The 25174-nt window shown below is 36.7% G+C and overlaps 2 protein-coding genes and 1 long non-coding RNA gene across 6 annotated transcripts in view; all 3 read left to right on the plus strand.

The window, feature by feature from the left end:
- Positions 1 to 101: 101 nt before the first annotated feature.
- Positions 102 to 5575, plus strand: LOC309494533 (uncharacterized protein; the record flags this gene model as incomplete). The annotated part of the gene is made up of 4 exons (XM_082163972.1): positions 102 to 234; positions 1152 to 1302; positions 4993 to 5105; positions 5438 to 5575. The coding sequence occupies 4 exons, from the start codon at positions 102 to 104 to the stop codon at positions 5488 to 5490; spliced, it is 450 nt and encodes a 149-aa protein (XP_082020098.1). The 3' UTR covers positions 5491 to 5575.
- Positions 5576 to 6391: 816 nt separating this feature from the next.
- On the plus strand, positions 6392 to 10159 carry LOC309494562. The gene is made up of 4 exons (XR_014204365.1): positions 6392 to 6512; positions 8952 to 9133; positions 9247 to 9324; positions 9875 to 10159. It is a non-coding gene; the product is annotated as an uncharacterized lncRNA (long non-coding RNA).
- A 10296-nt stretch (positions 10160 to 20455) lies between these two features.
- The window catches only part of cacna1hb (calcium channel, voltage-dependent, T type, alpha 1H subunit b), a 106821-nt gene continuing 102102 nt past the window's right edge, over positions 20456 to 25174 (plus strand). The window contains exons 1-2 of one of the 4 annotated variants that reach the window (XM_082163748.1): positions 20456 to 20784; positions 22470 to 22752. In XM_082163748.1, coding sequence (XP_082019874.1) covers positions 22488 to 22752 — 265 coding nt within the window. In that variant the 5' untranslated portion in view covers positions 20456 to 20784; positions 22470 to 22487. Of the gene's footprint in view, positions 22753 to 25174 lie in introns of all 4 variants that reach the window. The other 3 variants (XM_082163747.1, XM_082163749.1, XM_082163746.1) reach the window with 3 other exon arrangements.

Raw genomic sequence — 25174 nt, forward strand, 5'->3', positions numbered from 1 at the left:
CTGTCTGTATTTTTATTGCTCACAACTGTAACCATGTGAATGAATATATTGTTTTTAATGATTTGGAATGTGAAACTGATGTCCATTTCATTGAATTGGAAATGTGGAAGTTGACCTTCAATAAATGTTACTCAGTGTTCTGGGGTCAAACATCGACTCTCTGCCACACCGCTAGTTTGCTGCACAGTCTGGGATCTGGAATTTTAATTGCAACCAAGCAAAAAAGACTTGCAAGTAAGAACTAGGACATAAAGGCACGCTTAAAAAATAATGCATGTCATTGCATTCAATAATCAACTGCCACCTGCAAACTTTATGTTTTATCTTTGAAATGAATGCTACTTGTTTTGATGTTTTTGTTTTTTTATATAATATGCAATGGTATTCATATATTTTTAAGTGAATGAATGTCAAAATACTTTTTGGGGGCTGTGTATATTTCCTAGTGTTCCTGCACTACAATGATAACATCTCTCACGTGAGGTGACGTTGGGGCAGTGAATGCTATTCTATCTCTCTCAAAGTAATGCAATACTGAAATGAGAGCTTTGAGTGTGTACCAGAATGCACTTGGTCACAGTATCAGCATGCAGGAATATCTGTGAACAAATCCCATGTGATCTTAGTGTACTCTATACTTAAATGTATTCTAATAATGGGGTCTAATAAGGTCTAATAATGTCTTAAATTAAATCAAGATGATAACGCTATTGAAATGTGGTATATGGTACTGTACACTGTAAGAAAAAAAATCAAGAAAAAATGGAAAATTTAATGGTAATTAATGGCACATTATCCATTAAGATTACTGACATTTCCTTTGACCCTAAAACACAACACAATGGAAAATTCCATCATATTATTAACAGAGTACATTAGGCCCTATTTTTTATTGACTTTTCCTAGAGTGTAGGGTTGCACAATATATCGGGATCATAATGGTTATTGGCCAATAGTAGAGCATTTTTAATTAATCATATTAATTAATACCATGGTATTTATTTAGTATTGTACGTTTATTCTAAAAATATCATCGTAATATTCATCAGTGTCTTGTAACCAGAAATCTTTCATATTTTTCAGATCCCATCAAACAAATTTTCAGAAAACTGTAATTGTATTGCTAACAGTGCATGTGTTCATATCTACAGGCTTCTCCACCTCCACAAATGATCCTTTGGAACAGAGAGTGAGTGTGGCAGCCTACACTCTGCCCTCCATCTCCTGCTCTGGACACCCAGGGATCACTGCTTCACCTTCTGTGTCAATGAGACGGCTTCCTTTCTCACATCTCACAAACCGGTGAGCATACACACATGCATACATGTATGAACATCCTTAGACGCGCGTGACCTGTGACATTACAACACGCACCGCCAATAGTAAGCAGTTACTATGTTTATGCCTACTGCATACTGTACACTGTATACAGAAATAGTATGTGAAAAAATGCATTATGTAAGGAAAGGGTTTATTTTATGAAAATAATTTGTAGATTATACATTATCCCACTCTTTGCTTGGCTGCTTACCAAATAAATAAAAGGTCATGAAATATTTAGTACAGTTTTAGTATTTATTGAAATTCATAAATCATTATTATGCTAGAAAAAAGAGACCATGAGTGATACAAGACACATGAAAATGCACTGATACTATATGTTGGACAGTGTTGTTTTAGTTTTTTTTTTTTTGCTCTCCTCCCATAAAAGTTGCGTCTGAAAGGAAAACTTGCATATGTAAAAAGGTCAGCCACAAAAATATTCCTGTCCACGCCTTTTCAGCACTAATTTTTCACTGCGTGTCTTTAGTAAATCCTGACAGTAGTTTTTTAACGCCAAAAGAAGGTTTGCGCTTTAGTTTTAATTTTTAAGTTTAAGTTTTCATAATTTTGTTGTGCTTTTGTCATTTTTATTAGTTTTTATTTTTATTTAGCTTTAATTTCATTGTTTCACATGCAGTTTTAGTCATTTTAGTACTTCAACTTCAATTATTTATTTCAATTTTCATTTTGTGTTTTAAGTACAAGTTTTTCGTCTAGTATTTTTATTTTATTCGAACTTTATTTCCATTAATGAAAGCAATTTTTAATAGTTTTAGTTTTACTTAACAATAACATCATTGATGTATCATATAGGAAATAAAAAGGGTTATTTTTGCATTTTTAATCTGATTTTGTGTAAAAATAAGCATCTTAACAGATCAAAATCAAGAAGCAGATGTTAAAAATTGCATTTTTTATTACTTTCAGTTCATTCTTCACATTGCACAGTGTAAAGCTGAGCACTTTGCATTATGGGACATTTTAATCTATGCAGCATTATACAGAAAATCTGTACACTGCACAGTAGAACTGCTAGAGTAGTATGTTATTCCAAACATAGCTCTTAAGGCTCTTGTAATAATTGCTTTAATGAGCTCATTGTTTCTGCCTAAAATGATTACATGATGTTAGCTAATTGCATGATTTGTATTTTCTTGAACTGTACATTTTCTGAAATAGGGAGATTACTTGGACACAGTCACCTCTGATAACAAATTACTCTAAATGAATTAATTAGAAACATTAATTAGAAAGCTGCTTTGAAACGATGTGTATTGTGAAAAGTGCTATACAAATAAAATTGAACTGAATTTAATTGAGATTAACAGTTTCATAATATCACAAACTGTGTATTTTACAAATTACACTGAGAACAATATGTTATTTTTGTCCTAATGAGATCTTCAATTGTTCTCATTTGGCTCCGCTGATTTAATTTTGGGTGCATGCACTGAATTCTGGGATGGTGAGGATATTCAACACCTCACCAACTCTGACAGGTCTTCCATCTACTGTAGATTCATGCTGTGAACTCTGTATGTGTGAGTGTTAGAGCACTAGACGCAATGGAGTGACCTGCTGTGAGTCTGAGTTCATTCACAATTGAGTCGAAGTACCCCATCTCTAGTACATGTACTGCTGGCACACCCTCTAGACTCTAGAGTATCTACTGTTGGCTTAAAGGCAGGGTAGGCAATTTGTTCCAGAATTTTTTGTTTGTTTGTTTTTTTGTCATGCTGGTTCTTCACATCCTGATAGCAATCACTAAGTTAAGTGGTATATATATATATATATATATATATATATATATATATAGGTCTGTGGAAGGCATAGGACCATAAAATGTTCGTCCAATCGCCTCAACTTCACACATCAGACATCACACGTCATCAGAGTGTTTCATGCTATGCAGAGTTAGACAGCTTATGTTGCATTCACGCCATAACTACTGTAATTAGAAAGAGATGGAAACCCATGACTTTAAACCCATGGTTCGTGACTCGAATGTATGCGTTTCAATGTCAACACTATCAACGCCGAAATTAAACTGCAGCAGTCAGGTGGTTCAGGTCAGAGCTCTTCAAGTTGTTTATGTTCATTATTATTGTAATGTTATGTGCTTTGAGACATGAGGTAGTTTAACGCCGTCTCTCATGACGCTTTTATTTGCTCCCTGCTGTACGCGTTCATGTGTTTTGGAGGAGACGTGGCTTTGGAGACGCTCTTGAAGGGAGGGTGGGATCTTATGCTTTCAAAGCTAGCTCACCTCTCCGAAAATTGCCTACCCTACCATTAAATGGTTTTCTCAATGACAAAAAGGTGTTATAGGGAATCTCACAAATTTCTCCATTATTAAAACACTTTGAGCACTTTCTGTCATCAGCTTTCAGATCACATGCCCAAATCTTGAACCTCTAAAGGTAATTTGACACTGATAGCGATTAAATCCGTTGAGGTCGCCAAGTCTGTGTGTGTGTGTGTGTGTGTGTGTGTGTGTGTGTGTGTGTGTGTGTGTGTGTGTGTGTGTGTGTGTGTGTGTGTGTGTGTGTGTGTGTGTGTGTGTGTGTGTGTGTGTGTGTGTGTGTGTGTGTGTGTGTGTGTGTGTGTGTGTGTGTGTGTGTGTGTGTGTGCGTGTGTGTGTGTGTGCGTATGTGTCATGACATCAATATCACACCCCTCAGGGAGCAGATCTTCCTTGGTCTGGTGTCATCACAGTATCAAGCTCGTCCTGATGTGGTTAGACTTATCTCAGGGCTGGACAGTGCTTGCATTCGTTTAGTCTATTTTTCCATTAAAGAGGAAGTTCGAAGTAAGGTCAGCAGACACAAACACTCCTACACATAGTAATAGCCTGAGGCATTTTGCCCCCCGGTTAATGCTGACATATAGCCTGAGCAGATCAGATGAAAAGGGAAATAATTTTAGAGGCATTAGAGGAAAGTTTCTACAGTTATAAATATAAAATATAAATATAATACATTTAAATAAACATTTAAATACATTTAATATGACATACACTACCATTCAAACGTTGGGGTCATTAAGATTGGGTCATGAGTCTCACCAAGGCTGTGTTTATTTGATCAAAAATACAGTAAAAACAGTAATATTGTGAAATGTTATTACAATTTAAAATACTGTAATTGTTTTCTATGCTAATATATTTTAAAACGTAATATACTTGTGATAGCAAGTCTTCAGTGTCACATGATCCTTCAGAAATCATTATCATATACTGATTTACTGCACGAGAAACATTTCTTACAGTATTAATGGTTATGCTGCTTAATATTATGTAAAAATCGTGATACAGATTTTTTCAGGATTCTTTGATGAATAGAAAGTTCAAACAAATGTATATTAAATATATATAAAAAATATATTATCTTTGAAATTATCTGCAGTTGTACACTGACAAAACATGCACTATAATACCAGGAATCTGTATAAAAAAGTAAATGGGGTCTTTGTTGACTTTAGGTCAGGTTATGATTGTTGGATTGGAATGTTTTTCCTCTGCTTCAAAGGATGTTGATCCAGGAACATGTCCTGAATCATGTCGCTTACTCAGCTGCTTTTTAACATTTTCATTATTCAAGCAATGTCGGATGATTGACTGTACAAATGTTTTATTCATGTTATTTACATTTTGAATCACTCCATGAGTAGGTGTTTGCTGAGAAAATGGGACTGGAGACAGGATGGAACTGTCACATCTCCCTCCAATCAGAGAGCTTCCCTCTCGACCCAGATAACGTGGAGGAGGCAGAGACAGAGGGAAGGTGAGAGACAGACACATGCTGGCTAGTCTATGGCCAATTGTTGAATTTTAAACAGTACTGTTCACTGATTTCAGTGGAGGAAACTCTGCTAAGAGACAGTGTCAGAGAGAGGACAGAGTCAAGAGCCATGGAGCATGTCTTATCGCGGACTTAAACAGGGTGCCACTCATTTACATTGTTAACACTTCAGATATCTACAAAGGAATTATGTAGACCTTCTAAGAAGCTGTTCTCTTTGTTGGGACCTGGAGGTAGGATTCCAAACTGATAGACAAGCTGTACGCACACACACTTTGACATAAATAGAGATAACCTGATTCTTGTTTTTCCAGGCCAAACTTCCAAAAGGAATAGAGAATGTGAGGCCACATCTGCAGAACATTGATAAATGTTCCATTGCTGGTCCCTTTATTCAGACTGCACATAGACTGCACATTCCAGAGTAAGACAGACCAACACTATCTCACGACCAATTCGTACGAATTCGTACGAATGATAAAAAGATGGCTAAATCGTACGAATTCGTACGACCTCACTCGTACGAATTTGTACGATTTGTCTAAACCCACGTGATGGGTAGGTTTAGGGGCGGGGTCAGGGATAGGTCATTCGTATGAATTCATACGAATTGGGCAATTCGTAAAATATGTACGATTTTGCAAAAATCGTACAAATTCGTACGAGTGAGGTCATATGAATTCGTACGAATTAGCCACCTCGTAGAATTTGTACGTTTTCCCGTGAGATCGGGTTGGACAGACACACACACAACAATCCTTTATTTATTTATTTGTATTTGTTTTGATTAAAATTAATTGCATACATTTTATTCTTCTTCCTATTAATCAATCCATTTCCCATGTGTTGTTGGTCCACTACTGATGCAAGTTTACATTATTTTATATATAAATATATACAACATCTTTTTAAAACATCTCTTTATCAGATGAATTAAATGAAGCAATCCTTGATTCATAAACACCCCCCAGAGGAAGACCAATAGCAGTTGCAGTTGTTTGTTTTTGGCTTGTTTTATCAGAGCTGAGTGCTTGTTTTTCTAGTGAGATCTGGCAATACTGCTCAGAATTATTTATATCATCATCAACAAAGCAACCATTATAACCTGTGTGTGTGTGTGTGTGTGTGTGTGTGTGTGTGTGTGTGTGTGTGTGTGTGTGTGTGTGTGTGTGTGTGTGTGTGTGTGTGTGTGTGTGTGTGTGTGTGTGTGTGTGTGTGTGTGTGTGTGTGTGTGTGTGTGTGTGTGTGTGTGTGTGTGTGTGTTGTGTGTGAGTGTGTAGTTGAATGTGAGATGGTGTGTATCATGCAGGAGGATGGAGAGGTCGTGTGGTGCCTCGGGAGCAGTTAAAACATCAACAACAATGATATCTTCCTACAAAGTGATATCAGGTGATCCTTCTATCCTGCAACTCACCTCCGCTCATTTCCCTACAATCTGCACCCTACAACCTACACCCTAATCCCAATTCATTGTCATGTTAGCATGAAACATTGTTGCATTAAAATTGCCATGTCAGGGAAGATTTATTTTTGAACATCAATTTCTGTGTAGACATACCTTAAAATCTTGCCTAATGTTATTATTTTAATATTTAATATTCACTTATAATGTTATTAGTTTTTGCACAAAAAACCAAAAACAAATATACAGTAGATGCGGGAAAAATATTATTTTCAACCTTCATTTTGACCCTCTCTAAAATGATCTGTTTTTAAGGGGAAACTCCTTTAAAGGGACACTTCACCCATTTGCATTAAGCTTTGTATTGTTAGAAACCCAGTCATATATTATAATAAACGTGGATTTTTCATTAATTTTTCCCTGAGATGGGAGAAATAAGGATTTAAGTGTTTTACTTCCTGCTTATTATGACGTAAAAATCATCATTTTGCGTCATAATAAGCAGGAAGTCACATTTCATTGAAAAGTGTAGAGACTACAAACACTAGCTCCTCATTATTCCAGGGGGCGGGACCCGCTCACGCTACAGGCCTATTACAGATCAGTGGGTGGGACTTCACTTTCTGAAACTAAAAGCAATATCCTCCATCTTGTTTGGAAGCTAAGCTAACAGGCACTGTGGAGCAAGCTGTGAAGATATGACAATAGCGGAGGGTAACGTTACTCAATATGATGTAGAAGAAGAGGATTTCGGAAGTCTGATGCTCGAATCAGGTGTTTGTGGCTACCTTTACAAGCCGCATAGCGAAGAGCAGCCGAGGCAGAAGACCTGCCTGTCGCGGACGAGAAGCCCAGACTGGCTCGAGCTGGGGGCGGACTGGTGGCGCCGGTGATCTCACTATGCAACTACGAACCGCTACGAACACAGAGATAGAGTCCGTCTGCTGCAAAGCATTTAAACGATGCCAATTTCTCCTGGACGAAATCTCTGAATCACACGAGGACACGGACGTTTGTGTTGTGAACCATCCTAGTTTCGCACCGCATCTGACTGAACATCCCGGTAACGTAACCATGCAATAATTCACCACTTCGAAAGAAATACAAATGAGGAGTAATTCATTAATGAGTTCGCCAACTAACTAACGTTAGACATTTTGTGTGAAATGAATTTCAAGCTCCGGTGGTAGCTAGCCTTATGGACGGATGAGTGATTCATATGCGTCAGAGTCTCACTAGTAGCCTTGTTGTTTTCAACTGCGCTCTCTAACTGGTAGGCGCGGCTTGGGAGTGGCCTCCTAGGGCAGCGAAGCAAGTGCATTCTGGGAGTTGTTGTCTTTCATCCACATAAGCCAAAAATACATTTTCTGGCTTTTCTCAGTCTAGAAAGCTCCAAATTCAAAAATAATTTCACATTTCTTCTACATAAATGACCTATTTTAAATACACATTCATCTTTCCAGAGGTGAAGTATCCCTTTAAGGCTTGTCAATAAAGGCTTATCACTGTTATGATTGGCTAACGTGTCTGCATAGGAAACAGAATTGACGTCCATTACCTATTGCGGGTGAGTAAGTGTTTTGAAAACTTTGTCCATATAAAACCATCATTAACAGAAAAAGCATAATGAAATCATTCACTTACAGTTTATAATGCAGTTGCCGTCAGATCCGATACAGTCAGCTGCGCTCTTCATTACGCTTTGCCTCGTTTAAAAAGCGAGTCCTTTCACTCTTTCATTTGTCCTGTTGTCAACAGACTCAAGTGAGTGGAATATGTCAGAAACTGATTGTGCATCTGTATACTGTATCCAGTGTAGACAGCGTCAGTGATTATAATTGATTCTATTCGACGCTCACATCATGTGTAGGCAAATGTCAGCCGTTAAGCGACTGAATGCCAGTGGGCAGGGTCTAAAGTGTGATGATTTTATAACTATTCATCAATGTTTTGCTCCAAAGGCAGTCATATGCAAATGTATTTGCCCGTGTGACGTCACAGATCCCGCAATATCAAAACGAGCTGTTTCTAGAGCTTAAATAAATGTTTTGTTTATAATGAGGGGGATGTTTTAAGCTATGGAACTTGCAAGATGTTTTCATGGTACCAAAGTCCTCTTATATGTCACAAGATCAAGGCAAATTTGATTTCTCATGTCATGACCCCTTTAAACATTTCGACCTTTTGCAGGCCATGTTGTTGTACTAAATGGGATAAGTTGTCACAATGGCACAAATCCTGGTTTCACTAATATAGCCAAGTCTTTGTAAGTGGAATTACTTGCCGTTTTATCTGCATTATTGTATTATGTGCATTTTTATTTATTATATGTATGTATTTACAAAATAGTTTTATTATATGTGTATATATTATATTATATTAATCAACTGTACATTATCCATTGTTTTCAATCTATTAATTCACAGCATTGCTTTAGATCCTCTGGTTCCCGCATGTTGTTGGTCCACTTCTGATGCAGCGGATGGAACTTTGAAGACATCAGACTCTCTGAGCGTAATTCAGCTCTCTAGCGCCATCTGTGGGCTGGCCTGTGACAGTACAGTTTAACCAACAGGACAACAACACGGTCATCAGACTCATCCAACAGGTAAATGAGGACGCACATTAACGCTCACACGTGTACATGGATGAATGTATAATATATGATGAATTTTTATACATCAGTGTGGTGAATGCACTTTATAATGTTGTTATCCTCAGGCACGTCACACCACGGCAGGCATCAGAAAGTGCTCTCTGTTCTTGCTCCAGTGTCCGCTGTCCCTTGTCCTCATTCAGGTATAAGAGAGGACTAGGATGGCCACATAAAAAGGACACAAAATCACAATTTGAAAATAAATAATCTAATAAATTAAGACATATGCTTCTGCCAAAAATCAGATGACTGCCAGTGAAGGGCGAATGTATCAGATACAGAGTCTAGGACAATTCAAATATGACACAATAATATGATGCAATATTGCAATTAAGTAATACTACATAAACACATCACACCAATTGTGCTTGTGTATAAAATGTATTTAATTAAATTAATTAATTAAACATTCATTCATTTAATCATTTAATCCATTTCTTATTTGTCTATATTTTTAATGAATCATTCAAAATGAGCATTTAATTTGAGTTAAGAATGAACTGATTCCCTCGTGTTAGGAGGACATCTAGGACATCGAGGACTCCATAACATCGGACTCTTTTACTCTGTCTCACATGCACTCCTTTTCTTTGACTTTGGTATTTCTGTCAGAAGTAATGAGTAACACATCTTTAGCTCAGGGTTTGACAGGCGCAGCTGAGTAAGCCTGTGTGTGTTTGTTTATTTCCACAGATTCTGGCGTGTGTGTCAACTTCCTCCTCCACTGGGCACAAGTGATGTCCTCTTTCTGTCCTGTTTCTATTTTCCCTTACTCAAGTATGAACGCATGTTCTAAACAAAAACCCCAAATTACAGGAGGGCCCCTAAACTTTCAGATAAGTGGTTGGTCATCTTTGATTCTTAAAATTTAACCTGCTCCAATCATGAATGTTAGATAAAAGTCTTGCATATAAACATGTATTGTAACAGTCATTTCATATATAAGCTAAATAATTTTTAGAGGCATCATTTTATTATGATTTACTCTTCTTTTTTTTTTCTGTGTCCCTTCTGGGGACCATTGGACAATTCCATCATGAAAGTTCCAACTGGGAAAAATCTCAGATTCCTACCAAAAAAGTTAAAGAAAGGGCGAAGCTTTTTAAAGGAGTATGTCATGCATTTTCGGAACATTTTAATTAATCTTTCATTGGCATGGAAGAGCATTATCTGCTTATTTGTAAATACACTTATTTATTGAATAATTGATCAGCTAAAGTGATGTACAGTAGTTTTGTGTAGACATTGTGGTTGTTTGTGCTGTGTTTCCTGGTGAAGTTTGGTCTCACACCGTCTCACACATGCTTTGGCCTCCTGCTGCACAGCTTCTGTCTTATTAACCACCCAGATGAAGAACTGTCACCCAACAGCACTACTCATGTGATACAAATATATGTGATACATGTAGACTAGCTGTGTAATAGCGTTCTAACATACAGTAATACTCTTTCCACTGTATTTCTGCAGTATACGCCATAGATATGTATACGTAGATGCCACATTCAACCTCTCTAGACATTTTGACATCTTTAAACATTAACATGACGCTGTTCATCACTCACACTAACAAATCAAAACATTTCATAAAATGTTCATACAGCCTAAGGCTGTAAAGACAAAGAGCTATACAATCCAGGTGAAATGGGATAACATTTCAGAGATGGGAATGTGCTGGTTTGTGTTTTTTTGTATAACTCAATATGCAATATTATCCATATGCCGAATTATCACATTAATGATAAACTACATGCTGTGAAAATCATCTGCAAATGTCTATTGCAGATATAGATATTCATACATGTGAATAACTAGGTTGCAGATGCACAGTTAACTTGCTCTCGAGTGTTCACAGACTGGATTTGGCCATTCCAATATGGCGGATAGCTTACGTATAGCAGCTCATAACAGAAACAGACAATAATGAGTCATATGTATACTATAAATCTATGATATACACTATGTCTCACAATGGCATGTGCTCAAGTTGGCCTTCGCTTACTTCACGAGCTTTTAAAAAAAAGTTGTTTATATAGTATACATGGTTGTAGTATGAATGAACAAATCCTCTCCCATGGGATAGTAAAGTGACCATTGAATGCGCACTTCAGAATCTCACTGGAAGTAGTAGGTGATATACACAATTTCCCACAATACAATGTGTCCAAGATGACTTTCGCTGTGTCTGAAATTGCATACTCATTAGTAGGTACTACATTTGGTTTTGTTCTACAGTGAGGAAAATAAGTATTTGAACACCCTGCTATTTTGCAAGTTCTCCCACTTGGAAATCATGGAGGGGTCTGAAATTGTCATCGTAGGTGCATGTCCACTGTGAGAGACATAATCTAAAAAAAAAATCCAGAAATCACAATGTATGATTTTTTAACAATTTATTTGTATGATACAGCTGCAAATAAGTATTTGAACACCTGAGAAAATCAATGTTAATATTTGGTACAGTAGCCTTTGTTTGCAATTACAGAGGTCAAACGTTTCCTGTAGTTTTTCACCAGGTTTGCACACACTGCAGGAGGGATTTTGGCCCACTCCTCCACACAGATCTTCTCTAGATCAGTCAGGTTTCTGGGCTGTCGCTGAGAAACACGGAGTTTGAGCTCCCTCCAAAGATTCTCTATTGGGTTCAGGTCTGGAGACTGGCTAGGCCACGCCAGAACCTTGAAATGCTTCTTACAGAGCCACTCCTTGGTTATCCTGGCTGTTTGCTTCGGGTCATTGTCATGTTGGAAGACCCAGCCTCGACCCATCTTCAATGCTCTAACTGAGGGAAGGAGGTTGTTCCCCAAAATCTCGCAATACATGGCCCCGGTCATCCTCTCCTTAATACAGTGCAGTCGCCCTGTCCCATGTGCAGAAAAACACCCCCAAAGCATGATACTACCACCCCCATGCTTCACAGTAGGGATGGTGTTCTTGGGATGGTACTCATCATTCTTCTTCCTCCAAACACGGTTCGTGGAATTATGACCAAAAAGTTCTATTTTGGTCTCATCTGACCACATGACTTTCTCCCATGACTCCTCTGGATCATCCAAATGGTCATTGGCAAACTTAAGACGGGCCTTGACATGTGCTGGTTTAAGCAGGGGAACCTTCCGTGCCATGCATGATTTCAAACCATGACGTCTTAGTGTATTACCAACAGAAACCTTGGAAACGGTGGTCCCAGCTCTTTTCATGTCATTGACCAGCTCCTCCCGTGTAGTTCTGGGCTGATTTCTCAACCTTTCTTAGGATCATTGAGACCCCACGAGGTGAGATCTTGCATGGAGCCCCCCGAGGGAGATTGACAGTCATGTTTAGCTTCTTCCATTTTCTAATGATTGCTCCAACAGTGGACCTTTTTTCACCAAGCTGCTTGGCAATTTCCCCGTAGCCCTTTCCAGCCTTGTGGAGGTGTACAATTTTGTCTCTAGTGTCTTTGGACAGCTCTTTGGTCTTGGCCATGTTAGTAGTTGGATTCTTACTGATTGTATGGGGTGGACAGGTGTCTTTATGCAGCTAACGACCTCAAACAGGTGCATCTAATTTAGGATAATAAATGGAGTGGAGGTGGACATTTTAAAGGCAGACTAACAGGTCTTTGAGGGTCAGAATTCTAGCTGATAGACAGGTGTTCAAATACTTATTTGCAGCTGTATCATACAAATAAATAGTTAAAAAATCATATATAGTGATTTCTGGATTTTCTTTTTTTTAGATTATGTCTCTCACAGTGGACATGCACCTACGATGACAATTTCAGACCCCTCCATGATTTCCAAGTGGGAAATAGTATCCTCACTGTATATAGTATGAATGTGTGAAGTATGACATCTGCCATGTTGTCACTGTCATGTGACTTAGGGCATCAGTTGCATCACTTCACTTCCATTCACAAATCCTCTCCCATGGCCTCATGCCCATCGAATGCACACTTCAGACTGTTTTTCACCTTTAGAGTATGGAAGTAGACATATTCGGACAACACTAGCATACATGTGACAATAATGTAGCATAATGCATATTGTTTCATATACAGTTCACAAAAATCACATAGCATATAAAGGAGCATAGTGCAAAAAATTCACTCTTGTTGTATTGTTGAGATATTTAAATATGTCATGCTAAAAGTAATTCTGTTTCATTGAAATTCCTTTACAGTGCTATTAAAAAAAAATAAAATAAAACTCTTTCTTCTAATACTTTCATTTTTGGGTGAACTGTTCCTTTAAGCACATCAAGCTTGCGGAATCATGTTTTAAAGATGAATCATTTAGCATGCTGAAAGTGAAGATGTGTCTGAGTATGAACCTGGTGTTTCTTGTAGGCCTACAAGTTCTGTGTGTGTGTGTGTGTGTGTGTTTTAAGTGTGTACCTCCATCAGTCATGTGTATCGCTCAGCTCTCATGTGGAAACAGAGTCGGCTGAGCAACCGCTGCTGGTGTGTCATCATCTGCGTTGTGTTAGTAGCTTTTTATCATTACATATTTATACATTTAATGTACCGTACATGTACAGTAGATGAACATTAAAGCATAATGAATAACTTTCATTTCAATGTTTAAACTCCAGGCTTCCTGGGCATAAAGTTGTTTTCTGTTTCCCTCACAGGCCGGTTCTTAATGCTTCTTTAGCATTGGCGTCCGCATCCTCTGGCATGATCCCGACCTCCACCACACGTTCTATATCTCTGATATTCCCACGATAACCTGAGTGTTAGGAATCCTCTAGCTGATCCCACTGGTCTTTATCAATGAGGGCATCAAACTGCATGAGATCAGGTAATGCAATAGAATAGAATATAATGCTTACACTTTATAACTTAAAATATGTTTCAGTCATTAGAAAACAGTTTCTAATGCTGTTTAGATTAGATCATATATCTAAATATGAATCTAAACTACCGTTTGGGATAGGTAAAAAAATGTTTTCTAAAGATCACCAATGCTGCATTTATCCAGAGATTTTTTTTTTTTTTTTGGAAAACTGTTTTATATTTAAATTTATTTTAAAATGTAATTTATTCCTGTGATGCACAGCTGCATTTTCAACATCATTACTCCTGTATTCAGTGTCACATGATCCTTCAGAAATCAATATGCTGATTTTCTGCTCAAAAACATTATCAGTGTTGAAAATAGTTGTGCTGATTAAACTGTGGAAACTGGGATATATTTTTTCAGGATTCTTTGAATAGAAAGCTAAAAAGAACAGCATTTATTTGAAATAGAAATCTTGTATAACACTATAAATTTCTATTAATTAAAAAGTACCACTGACCCCAAACTTCTGAACATTAGTGAATATGCATTTTCTAATTATTGGAAAATAATAATAATAGCATTAAATAGTGTGGCCATGTTTATCCATTTTAAATGTACTAATTGGTTGTTGAAAATATATATAAAATGCATAATTGTTCTTATGTATTGTGCATGTTTTAATTTGATTTTTAAATTATTTAAATTATCAATCTTTTTTTCCGCAGTAGTTTCAATTTTGATATTTTTAGGTCAAACCGTTCTTGTCTGTCAGTCATATAATGCAGGTCTATGGTCACTATCTCAAAGAGTCCAAGTGATCTGAGGGCGCGTGCGCATCCTGCTGTGTGACGTGCGCACAGACTGGTGCATAGATATATACACTAGAAGTCGCCTTTGCTACTGCAGTTCATTGGAAAGAAACCGTAGCCAAGGCGACATCTAGTGTATATATCTATGCACCAGTCTGCGCACATGTCACACAGCAGGATGCGCGCGCGCCCTCAGATCACTTGGACGTGGCTGTGTTCAAGAGGTAAAAACGATATAAATACTGTTCGTTTTCTCACACAAACCGCTCGTTTCGTGTCTTAGGCCATCAATGTGTACTTACGATGGGGAATTGTTTAATTTGGACGATGGGGAATTGTTTTAATTTGGACTCTGTGCATGCTCTTTGAGATAGTGACCATAGACCTGCATTATATGACTGACAACCAAGAACGGTTTGACCTAAAAATATCAAAATTGAAACTACTGCGGAAAAAAAGACACCTACGTCTTGGATGCCCTTGAGGTAAGCTAAAACATACCAAAATTTAATTTCAAAGTGAACTACCCCCTTAACTGTATTGTTGTGTCATGTTAAATGACTGTGGGTCTGTGGTTGTTTGCTATGGATGAGGGTGAGGTACCAGAAAAGACAGAAGCTACAATTTGACACCAAACTCGGCATGACACATCTGTCAAAAACAAGTCACAAACTTGCATGTGAATCCTTTCATACTGACACATCATACTGCATTAGAATGCAATAAAATACAGTGTTGACCTCTAGGTGGCAGTACTGCAATGAGATGAGAACAACATCAGCAACCCCTTAAAAGAGACAGTCTCCAGTCTCCAGACGTTTTCTCTCTTGACCAACATGACGTTATATCAGTTGTTGTTGTTTTAAGTTATTTTATTGCATAGTAACTCCCCATCCACCTTTCTGATTTTCTTGACTGCATTATAATCAGGCTTGAACTACATTTATTTTATTAGTTCTTTTTGTACTTGCACAATCACCGGCACAGACTTTAAATCGTATTATACTTTTCAAAATTAAGTTTTAATGTTGTCATAAGTCCTTAACACAAACATGGCACTTCATATTTCTTTCAGAAACACAATTCTCAGCAACCTCTTGGTTCTATTGCCCATGCTTTCAAATGGAACTCTCATGCCTGAACCACTGACTGACTTTTGATGTTGTCATAAAAACCTGGTGTATATATTATCATCCAGTGAACAGATGTTAAGTGCTTTTAATAAAATATCATTTATGAGATGCTGGGTCAGCAGATTTGAGAGTGATTGACTTGTCGTTCTATATTGTCAGCTATACCTGAATGTAGGGAAATGATGTGAGTATATAAGCAGCTTTATGGTTCTGCACACTAGGGAAGATCTCAGCATGTGTATTAGTGAGTCAGTGTATGATATATCTCTTTCGCCCATCTCCCCTTTGCTGTCTCCTTTAAAACAATGAAAGTCGCTGATTCAGCACTGTGTTTGCCATAAAACTCCCTTATCAACTTCCTCTACCTACGGCACAAGCTTCCTCCGTCCTCATTAATCTTTTGCTGATAAAACGAAGGTTAACAAACTCTTAATTCATCTAAGGAATATCGCCCGCTGTTTGAATTGACTGGCCTCAATGTATGTGTACCTGTGATTTCTTGGTGGTGACTACAATTTCCTCTTATCAAGGCCAAAGGTTGCTAAGCAACTCATCTGCAGTCACTGTCCTTTTGGAAGATGATGCTTTGAATACGAGTGTATTTATATTTTTAAATTCATAGACTAAGTGAATACGCACTTTGCATGTGATTATCACTGCTGTGACTTAAAAATGCCCATTTGCAGTCCATGTCCATTGTGTATGCATTTGAACAGATATAAAGGTCAGGTAGATCACATGATCACACCAGTTTATTCAAATGACCATTTATGTCCCATAGATCATTTAAGCTTGTTATACACTTTAGTTCAGAATAATGAATGTGTTCTAGTGTTGATTAAACAGTATTCAGTTACCAAATCTCAGCAAACATAATCACTGCATGTTCCAGTTGCACAGAGAGCGACTGACATTCTTGCACCTTAGCTTCAGGTCAAAATATAATGAGCTGTGAGATGTTTCTACAAAGAGAGCCATTCGTCAGTAGACCTTCTAGTTTTAGTGTATTTTAGTTAGCTGAATGAATCGCCTATAAAAGGAAACTAAATCATGTAAATTTATGTAAAGTATGTAACTGCCAGCTATTTCATCATTACCTGGCACTTTGCACAAATAGGGTACAAATTGGTTTTCTTATCCATTTTAAGGTCCAAATCACATATGTAAGGAATAATTGTCAAGAGACTGTTGAATTATTAGAAAAAGAATGCACACTTAAGGTGGTAATGTGGCCATGCCGTGAAGCTGAAAGGACCTTTGAAATAACTAAAATCATTTGGCAAAGTGATATGGAACTGTAATGGGGATGCGGTCAAGACCTGGAACTTCTTCAGCCTACTTCAACTACTTCAGTTTTCCTGAAAATAATCGCACACCTTAGAATGTTCGTCAACCAATCAGAATCAAGCATTCAACAGCCCCGAATCTCCAATAGATGACTATATAAAGAATGTGTGTGTGTATTATTTTTCTAAAACATTTTAAACTCTACGCTTTTCCGAACATTGGTTCTCATTCATTTTAAGGCCCAAATCACACAATCACACACATATTCTAACTAAATATTTAGTCCTATTTATTTGTTAAATAAATAAATCTAAAATAAAATAGCTTATATAGTTTGCCCTTCTGAGTTGGAACAACATACTCAAAAAGAAATAAGCCTTTTAATTTAATTTAAGCTTTTTATTCACATTTAAACATTGATCAGCGAACATAAACAGAAGCTCAACCGAACCTGACGAGCGAGAACAAACCTCATTGGTTCTTGCTGAAGCTCAAACGTGCTGCATAACGAGAATGAAGCTCATTGGTTCTCGTACGTCAAGCGAACATGCTTGATCTTCCGTTTACCACAACTGATCTGAGTGTTGATGAATGTTTATATGTGAATAAAAGCCTAAATTGAATCTGTTCATCATGTAAAGCCATCGTGTCTCTTCAGAGAATTTGGATTAAACCGCGTAATTCATATGGATTAGTTTTACGATCTCTTTATGAACTTTTTGAAGCGTCAAACTGGTAGTTGCGCAGCTGTCAATGGAGGGACAGAAATCTCTCAGATTTCATCAAAAAGATCTTCATTTGTGTTCTGAAGATGAACGAAAGTCTTACGGGTTTGAAACGACATGAGGGTGAGTAAATAATGACAGAATTTAGATTTTCAGGTGAACTATCCCTTTAATAAAACATTTTGTATAAATCTTAATGGAGCAAGGTAATGGACCGTTTAGTTTATGTGATTCATATTCATAAATTTAAACATTTTCATGTTTTTTTTATTCAATTTGATGGAAATTTACAATACAATTGAAATGTGTAAATCTTAAAAATAGGCTGAAATATATATTTTTCGCGTTATTTTATATTGTGTACATAATTTCACTGACACTTTCAAGAAAATTATCAAAATGAGACTTTAACTTGAAATGTTTCCTTTTTAGGAACTATTTAATAGGGCTTATTTATTACTATTGTAAGTGCCACTTGTTACACTATATCATCCATGTTTCTGAATGCACTTGTTTTCTAATCAGTCATTGCTTGTCACTTTATCTCGGTTGACCTTTTAATTCTGTGCGCTTGTGACTCACTTGAGGAAGAACCACTGCAGTGGATCAAACACATCACGTCACCTATAGTGTTGTTTCCCTTCATTTACTCCGCTGAGTGATCACATTGATTTTTGCTCTGTCCTCAATCCATCAGTCCTCATGCAAAAACCACACTGCAAAGTACAAAGCCCTCAGTTTTACTAAATTACATGTGAACTTTGCTTCACATTGGTAAAGAAAGCTGTGATGCCTGTTTCTTAAATTAACATGGATGAACATGTGTTTGAATTCTATGTATATACTTTGGGGACAAAATGAATGCCCAAAATGTAACTGTGTGTGTGTGTGTGTGTGTGTGTGTGTGTGTGTGTGTGTGTGTGTGTGTGTGTGTGTGTGTGTGTGTGTGTGTGTGTGTGTGTGTGTGTGTGTGTGTGTGTGTGTGTGTGTGTGTGTGTGTGTGTGTGTGTGTGTGTGAGGGTGTATTGCCCATGTTGCAGTTTTACAGTACTGCAGTCACAGTGGAATGCATAGGCCTGTAACCTGTTTAAATCTATAAACACTCCTGTCTGCAGCTCAAACTCACACAAACAGACGGAGCACAAAGCACACACTTGGTTTGATAGACGCTTCCATGCACCATTAGTCTGATTCTGAGCACTTCATTTCCACAATCATTTGAGTAGTATCCACTTACAGGGTATCAATTGTGATTAATCCTTTTACACCATAATGCTTCTGGGTTTGTCATTTTTATCAGGCCTGTTATTCGGCGGGGTCACTTTCCTGAAGTAATTTTCTACACACAATGCTCAAGTAATCCTGAAGACCTTGATTAGCTGATTTAGATGTTTAATTAGGGATGAAACTAAACCTTTACAAGTCAGAATAGCATTATTTTAAAACAGACACGAATTGTGCACACATTCAGGAAAACACAGAATGCATTTTATGGTGATGTCATAGCAATGGTTGTTATGGTAACCTAACCCGGGTCACAAAACTAATGCTGATATCATATGTCTGGCGAAGAATCAGATACGCGCACAAACATGTTTACTACAAATGGCTTCTGATGTTTTTGTGTAAAATGTATTAGAATGAACCATATACCAAATGTTTTGCATTTTACAATGAAAAAAAAACATTCCTTTGTTTATGAATAATCTTTCCAAATGAAGATATTCATAAAAGTCCCTATAAAGGGAGGATGTCAGAATTACCTAACTGTCCTTTTCTTCCCCCATCTCTCTCTCTTCATAAAATTTATTATTTCGATAGCCAAATACAGCATAGAAATTAAGACTTGAAGTTTGATGCTCAAAGCTGAGAGAAAAAAGATTAGTACAAAACAAGCTCCAGCTTATCACTGAACTGGCTATATGAAAATATATTGTACAAAAAGTGAAAAGTTTGAGAGCAGAAATAATTTCACAGTTTGTTGGAATGACATAACAGCACAGTAGGCTATTATTTATATTAGTAAAAGGGCAGTATTCCACCTTAGGACACACTATACACTATAGGCTAGAATAAGAAGTGAAGAATAATATGATTGCTGGCTGAAAATGATTACTGTCTGAAGATGTAATTTATGGAAAATAAAAGGTCAATCTTTGAAAGGTCAGAGGTGAGAGTGGACTAAAAGTCGTTAAGGATGAGCTCATTAAGAGCAGCAGAAACACTGATGTTCAAAGGCGACTACATTTAATAAGCGCTCAGGTCACCTAATACTGGATAAAGACACATAGGCTACAGCAAACTTACGAAACTGTGCCCTCAAAAAACATAAATCTGATCTCTAAGGCAAATAAATGTATGCCGTCGAGGGACTGTGTGAAAGAAACTGTAAATGTTTCGCCTGAATCTGGATCTGTTCCTGGGGGAATCCCTGTCCTCCACATCTCACTTTCTGCCGGAAGAAATAAATTGCGCTGCTGTGGAAGACGCGCGTTTGTTCTGAACTGAGAGAGAGAGAGAGAGAGAGAGAGAGAGAGAGAGAGAGAGAGAGAGAGAGAGAGAGAGAGAGAGAGAAGAGGAGAGAGGGAGCGCGCGCGCACAGGAGTTCTCCTCGCGACACAGAGCGCGTCACTCGTCCAGTAGAAACTTCAGGCTCGAGTGTGCCAAGACGCGCGGCACTGACCCTCGCGCTTTTCAAGGAGTATTATCATACAAGGAGTTCCTTAAACCTGATGTAACTGAGAGTTTTATGCATCGTTCTTGTTTTTCCGGATCCTTTCATGAAGAAGGGACGTGATGGGACTAATTTTATGTGGGATTGGGAGCCGCAGTTGAGAGCATGAGCCAGAACGTGCTGTCATTTCACACACGGTAAGAAACTACACTGTAAAAATGTTTGGCTCAATTCTCGGTAAAACTGGCAGCTGTGTTTGCCAGAACTTTACCGCATAAAATGCAGTGACGATGTTACGGGATGGCATTTTTTGGTGATTGTATATTTTACAGTATATGTATGCCATTGAATGATATAATGCTAGTTTAACAAACTATTCGAGCTTTTAAATCTGTTTGCTACTGGAAAATGTACTGACATAACAATATATGGCCACATAATGACTTTGGATATTGCAACTGATGTGATCAATGATAATATGTAAACACGTTACTCAAAATAGCGCCAGTTTAACACATATGGAACTAAAATAATTATAAACATATTGAATAACATAAACTGCAACATAAAAACTGCAATGGGCATAACTGTGAAAACAGAAGAGGCTCAATGAGCCTTAAATAAAATATAAACAAATGTCATGATTCGCATGGAATTCTGGGAATTCCCCTGGTTATTCATACTTTTCAGTAAAAAGCATATTTTCAGTAATATTTTACCATTATAAATGGCGTATTTTCTTGGTAAATGTAGATTTTTATATTTTATCATTCAACTTGTAAAATATTTCTTTGTAAAGATTTTACAGTAAAATTATGTCTTAATTACCATTTAGCCTATATGGTCATTTAACTTACCAGTTAACAGGTTTTTATTGTATAGCCTTTTCACAGTATTTACAGTAAAATAACATGTATTGTCTTGCTATGGTTGGATAACGTATAGTTTAATGGAGCATTTTTACTTTTCAAAATGACATATTTTTACAATGTACTCTAGATTCGTTAAACTTTATGATTGATGCTAGAAAACAGGAAATAAAATAAATAATTTAGGTCTCTAAAATCAGTTCTCTAATTCTTTAAAATCAAGTCTTAATGTTTGTTTTAAAAACTTTTTTTTACTTTGTTTGTTTTATCCAGTAAAGAAATATGTTTTATTGACAGTTCCTACTGTATAATGTTTAAAAAATAATTAATAAATACATCTAAGCATGTTTGCCTATTCATAGACACCCTGACCATTTCATAATTTGTCATTGAAAGGCTTTTTTTCAAAAATGTTTCATGAAAAATAACAAAGCAACTTTAAAGCAAAATTATTTATTTTCCCTTTTTCTCTAAAGTGCAACCAACAGTAAAATGTGTGCAATTATTATTCCTCGCACAGCGTTTGGCCTCCATTCCAAAGTTCACGTTTCTAAGCTTCTACAATTTACAGTTTGGTCTGTAGACTGCATTATAAGGCAAGGAAAGTAATAATAATAATCCTGACAAAAACAATATGGTTGCTGGCACAGCACTTTGTGCTTGGACATCTAAACATCTTACTGCGGGGAAAAGACGTCAGATTTGGCTCTACTCTAGTGATGGCCTTAATGGTAATGAACAGAGAGCGTGATTGATGTTCCTCTGGCTTACCTTTTGATTAAAGGAACTTGCTATATGTTGATCTTTACGCTGGTATTTTGGATATGTTGGGGTTTTTACACAATCAGCTATGGCTATCCCTTCTGTGGAACGCAAAGTCAGGTGGGTTTAGAACAACATGAGGGCTAGCAAATGATTTTTAGATGGACTAACCCTATTCATATGCAGAGAAAGTGAGAGGCATAATGTGTTTAAGTAAATTTTCTTAGGATGGAGGACTGGTATATGAGTGACGTTCCCATCAGCAGGGTCACGTTGCTATCATCATGACCACCGGTGAGGACACAGAACCAACCCTGTGGCCGGATCGGGCTCAAGCCACCCTGACCACAGCAGCTCAGCTCGAGGAGGCAGAGGACCTGCCCGGTGGCCTTACTGGAAGTGGCCAAGCATCTTGGGAGTCCACTGGCAGCATGGCAGAGGTGAAGGAGAATGTGCAGCTTCCATATCCGACCCTTGCACCGGTGGTGTTCTTCTGGCTCCATCAGAGCACTCGACCCCGCAGCTGGTGCCTTGCACTTGTGTGCAGCCCATATCCTTTCTTTGTGCGCACTTTTGCTCATTCTCCATTTAGGATGGTTTATTGACATGGCAAAATATTTGCAGTATTATCATGAAAATAGTGCAAAACTTTATCATCAATATTTAGTAAAAAATACTCTGCAAATAGAGTATAGCATAAATAACAAATAAAGTATAATAAAAAAAAGTACTGCAAAGTTTAACACTAGTCTATTTATGAATTAAATTCATAAAATAATGCAAATAATAAAGTAAAATAAAAAATCACTGCCTCTCGTTACAACAAAAGTAATTTTCAGTTTTTTGATTGGTTAGAAAAATCCCCTGGGAATAATCAAATTCACTATTGACTCAATATTATATAGCCTACTATATATTCATCGTCCATATCGTATATATTTATATATTTATAGTCAAAATTTGTGCAAATAGAGTAAATTAATAGAACATACTGAAATGTTTATACATTTTAAATGCATTTATTAATCAAATTGAAGAAAAAAAATACAATAAAATAATTACTACCCCTGGTTACAACAAAATGAATTTTCGGTTTCAGATTAGCTAGAAAAAGCCCTGTGAATAATCATATTAATTATATATTTATATATTAATCATCAATATGGTCAGAAATTGTGCAAATAGAGTATACAATAAATAACAAAGTACAATTCAAGTTCTGCAAAGTTTATACATTTTTAGTTTATTTATAAATTAAATAAGTTAAATAATACAAATAATACAACATAGATAATTACTACCCCTGGTTACAACAAAAGTCATTTTCAATTTCAGATTAGCTAAAAAAAAGTCCGGGAAATAATCACATTGACTATATATTAACTCAATATTATATACTATATATTTATCGTCAATATAAAAAATTGAGTATATCAAAAAAAGAGTATACAATAATTCAATTATCATAATAATGCTGCAAATTCTTTAATGTTTTTATTAATTAAATAAATAAATAAAAATACCCCTTATTACAACAAAAGTAATTTTCAGTTTCTGTCTAGTTAGAAACCCCCCAGATATTCACTATATTAGCTAAATATTATATGCTCTATACAAATAATCAATATATAGTAAAAATGGGTGCAAATAGAGTATACAATAAATAACAAAATAAAAGATACTCCAAATGTTTTTTATATTATTATTTATGAATTAAATTTAAAAATAATCACTACACTTTCTTATAACAACAAAAGCCATTTTCAGTTTCAGATTAGGTGGCAAAAGCCCCTTACAGCAATAAGCATATTGTTTGTTTTTATAGTGTACAATAATTAACCCTGGCAATTAGACTTACTGTTCTGTTAGTACACCTCTCCCTCTCACTCTTTTTCTGGGTGGAGAACTGCTTTTGTTCTGTCTCACTAACTCATTGTTGTCCCTCTCAGTTGGTGATGTTCGCCATGGCCATGAGCCAGCCTCGTGCTGATGAATAATTGCTGCATGCAGTGTGGTTTGTCCATATTGTTCACTTGCTTCTCCCCTCTGTGCAATGAAAAAATCATCAGAATTATCATATATTGCATTTTCTTAAGTTCTAAGAGGGAAGGCGACCTGCATGCGAAGCAAAAATTACGAGAGAATTCTCTATGTTGCGTCATAAATTCCACCGAGGGAGCTTTTCTGGTGCATAAAGTTATGAGACACACATAAATTGTATTCATAATTTAAATCTCTGTATCTCACAAGGATTACCTCGGAAATTACCGAAGTATTGTCACGCTGTCCCTTTAGCGACATTATTGGACTCACAGCAGAGGAACAAAGCAATTTGACCGTGTTATGTAACCACTGGCCTTCGTTGACTGAGTATTTCTGTCTCACGTCTCCTTTCATGCCCTTTGATGTTAACCATGAGACATGAGTGGATGACTGTGTGTGATTTTGTGCACTTCCTAGGTTGTGAAGCATCTGTCGATTTATTTTTGAAGGAACATCAGTGCTGAGCAGTGGTGGACGAAGTACACATACCATGTACTTGAGTTAAAGTAAAGATACTCAAGGTAAAATATTACTCTAGTAAAAGTAGAAGTGCTGCCTTTAAACATTCACTTGAGTAAAAGTACAAAAGTATTTGCCTTCAAATGTACTTAAGTATCCAAGTACTATGATTTTTTTATTGCTATAATGTCCTCTTATAATTTTTGTCACAAGACTCTTGCTTAACTCAGTCTACGTGAAGACTCTGTCACTCTTGGCACATCAATCTATTAATAAAATGACAGTAATTAGTCTATATATATATATATATATTTGAATTGAATACATTTTTGTGTGTTTAATTTTGGACGGAAGGGGACTGATCCCATAAGGTATAATACATTTACAGTATTTACTGTACATATTTTTCACAAGCGTCTATGGTCATAATTATAAACATCCTAATGTTATGATACATTCACATAAACCT

Source organism: Leuciscus leuciscus (genome assembly GCF_965113295.1).
Source record: "Leuciscus leuciscus genome assembly, chromosome: 3".
NCBI lineage: Eukaryota > Metazoa > Chordata > Actinopteri > Cypriniformes > Leuciscidae > Leuciscus > Leuciscus leuciscus.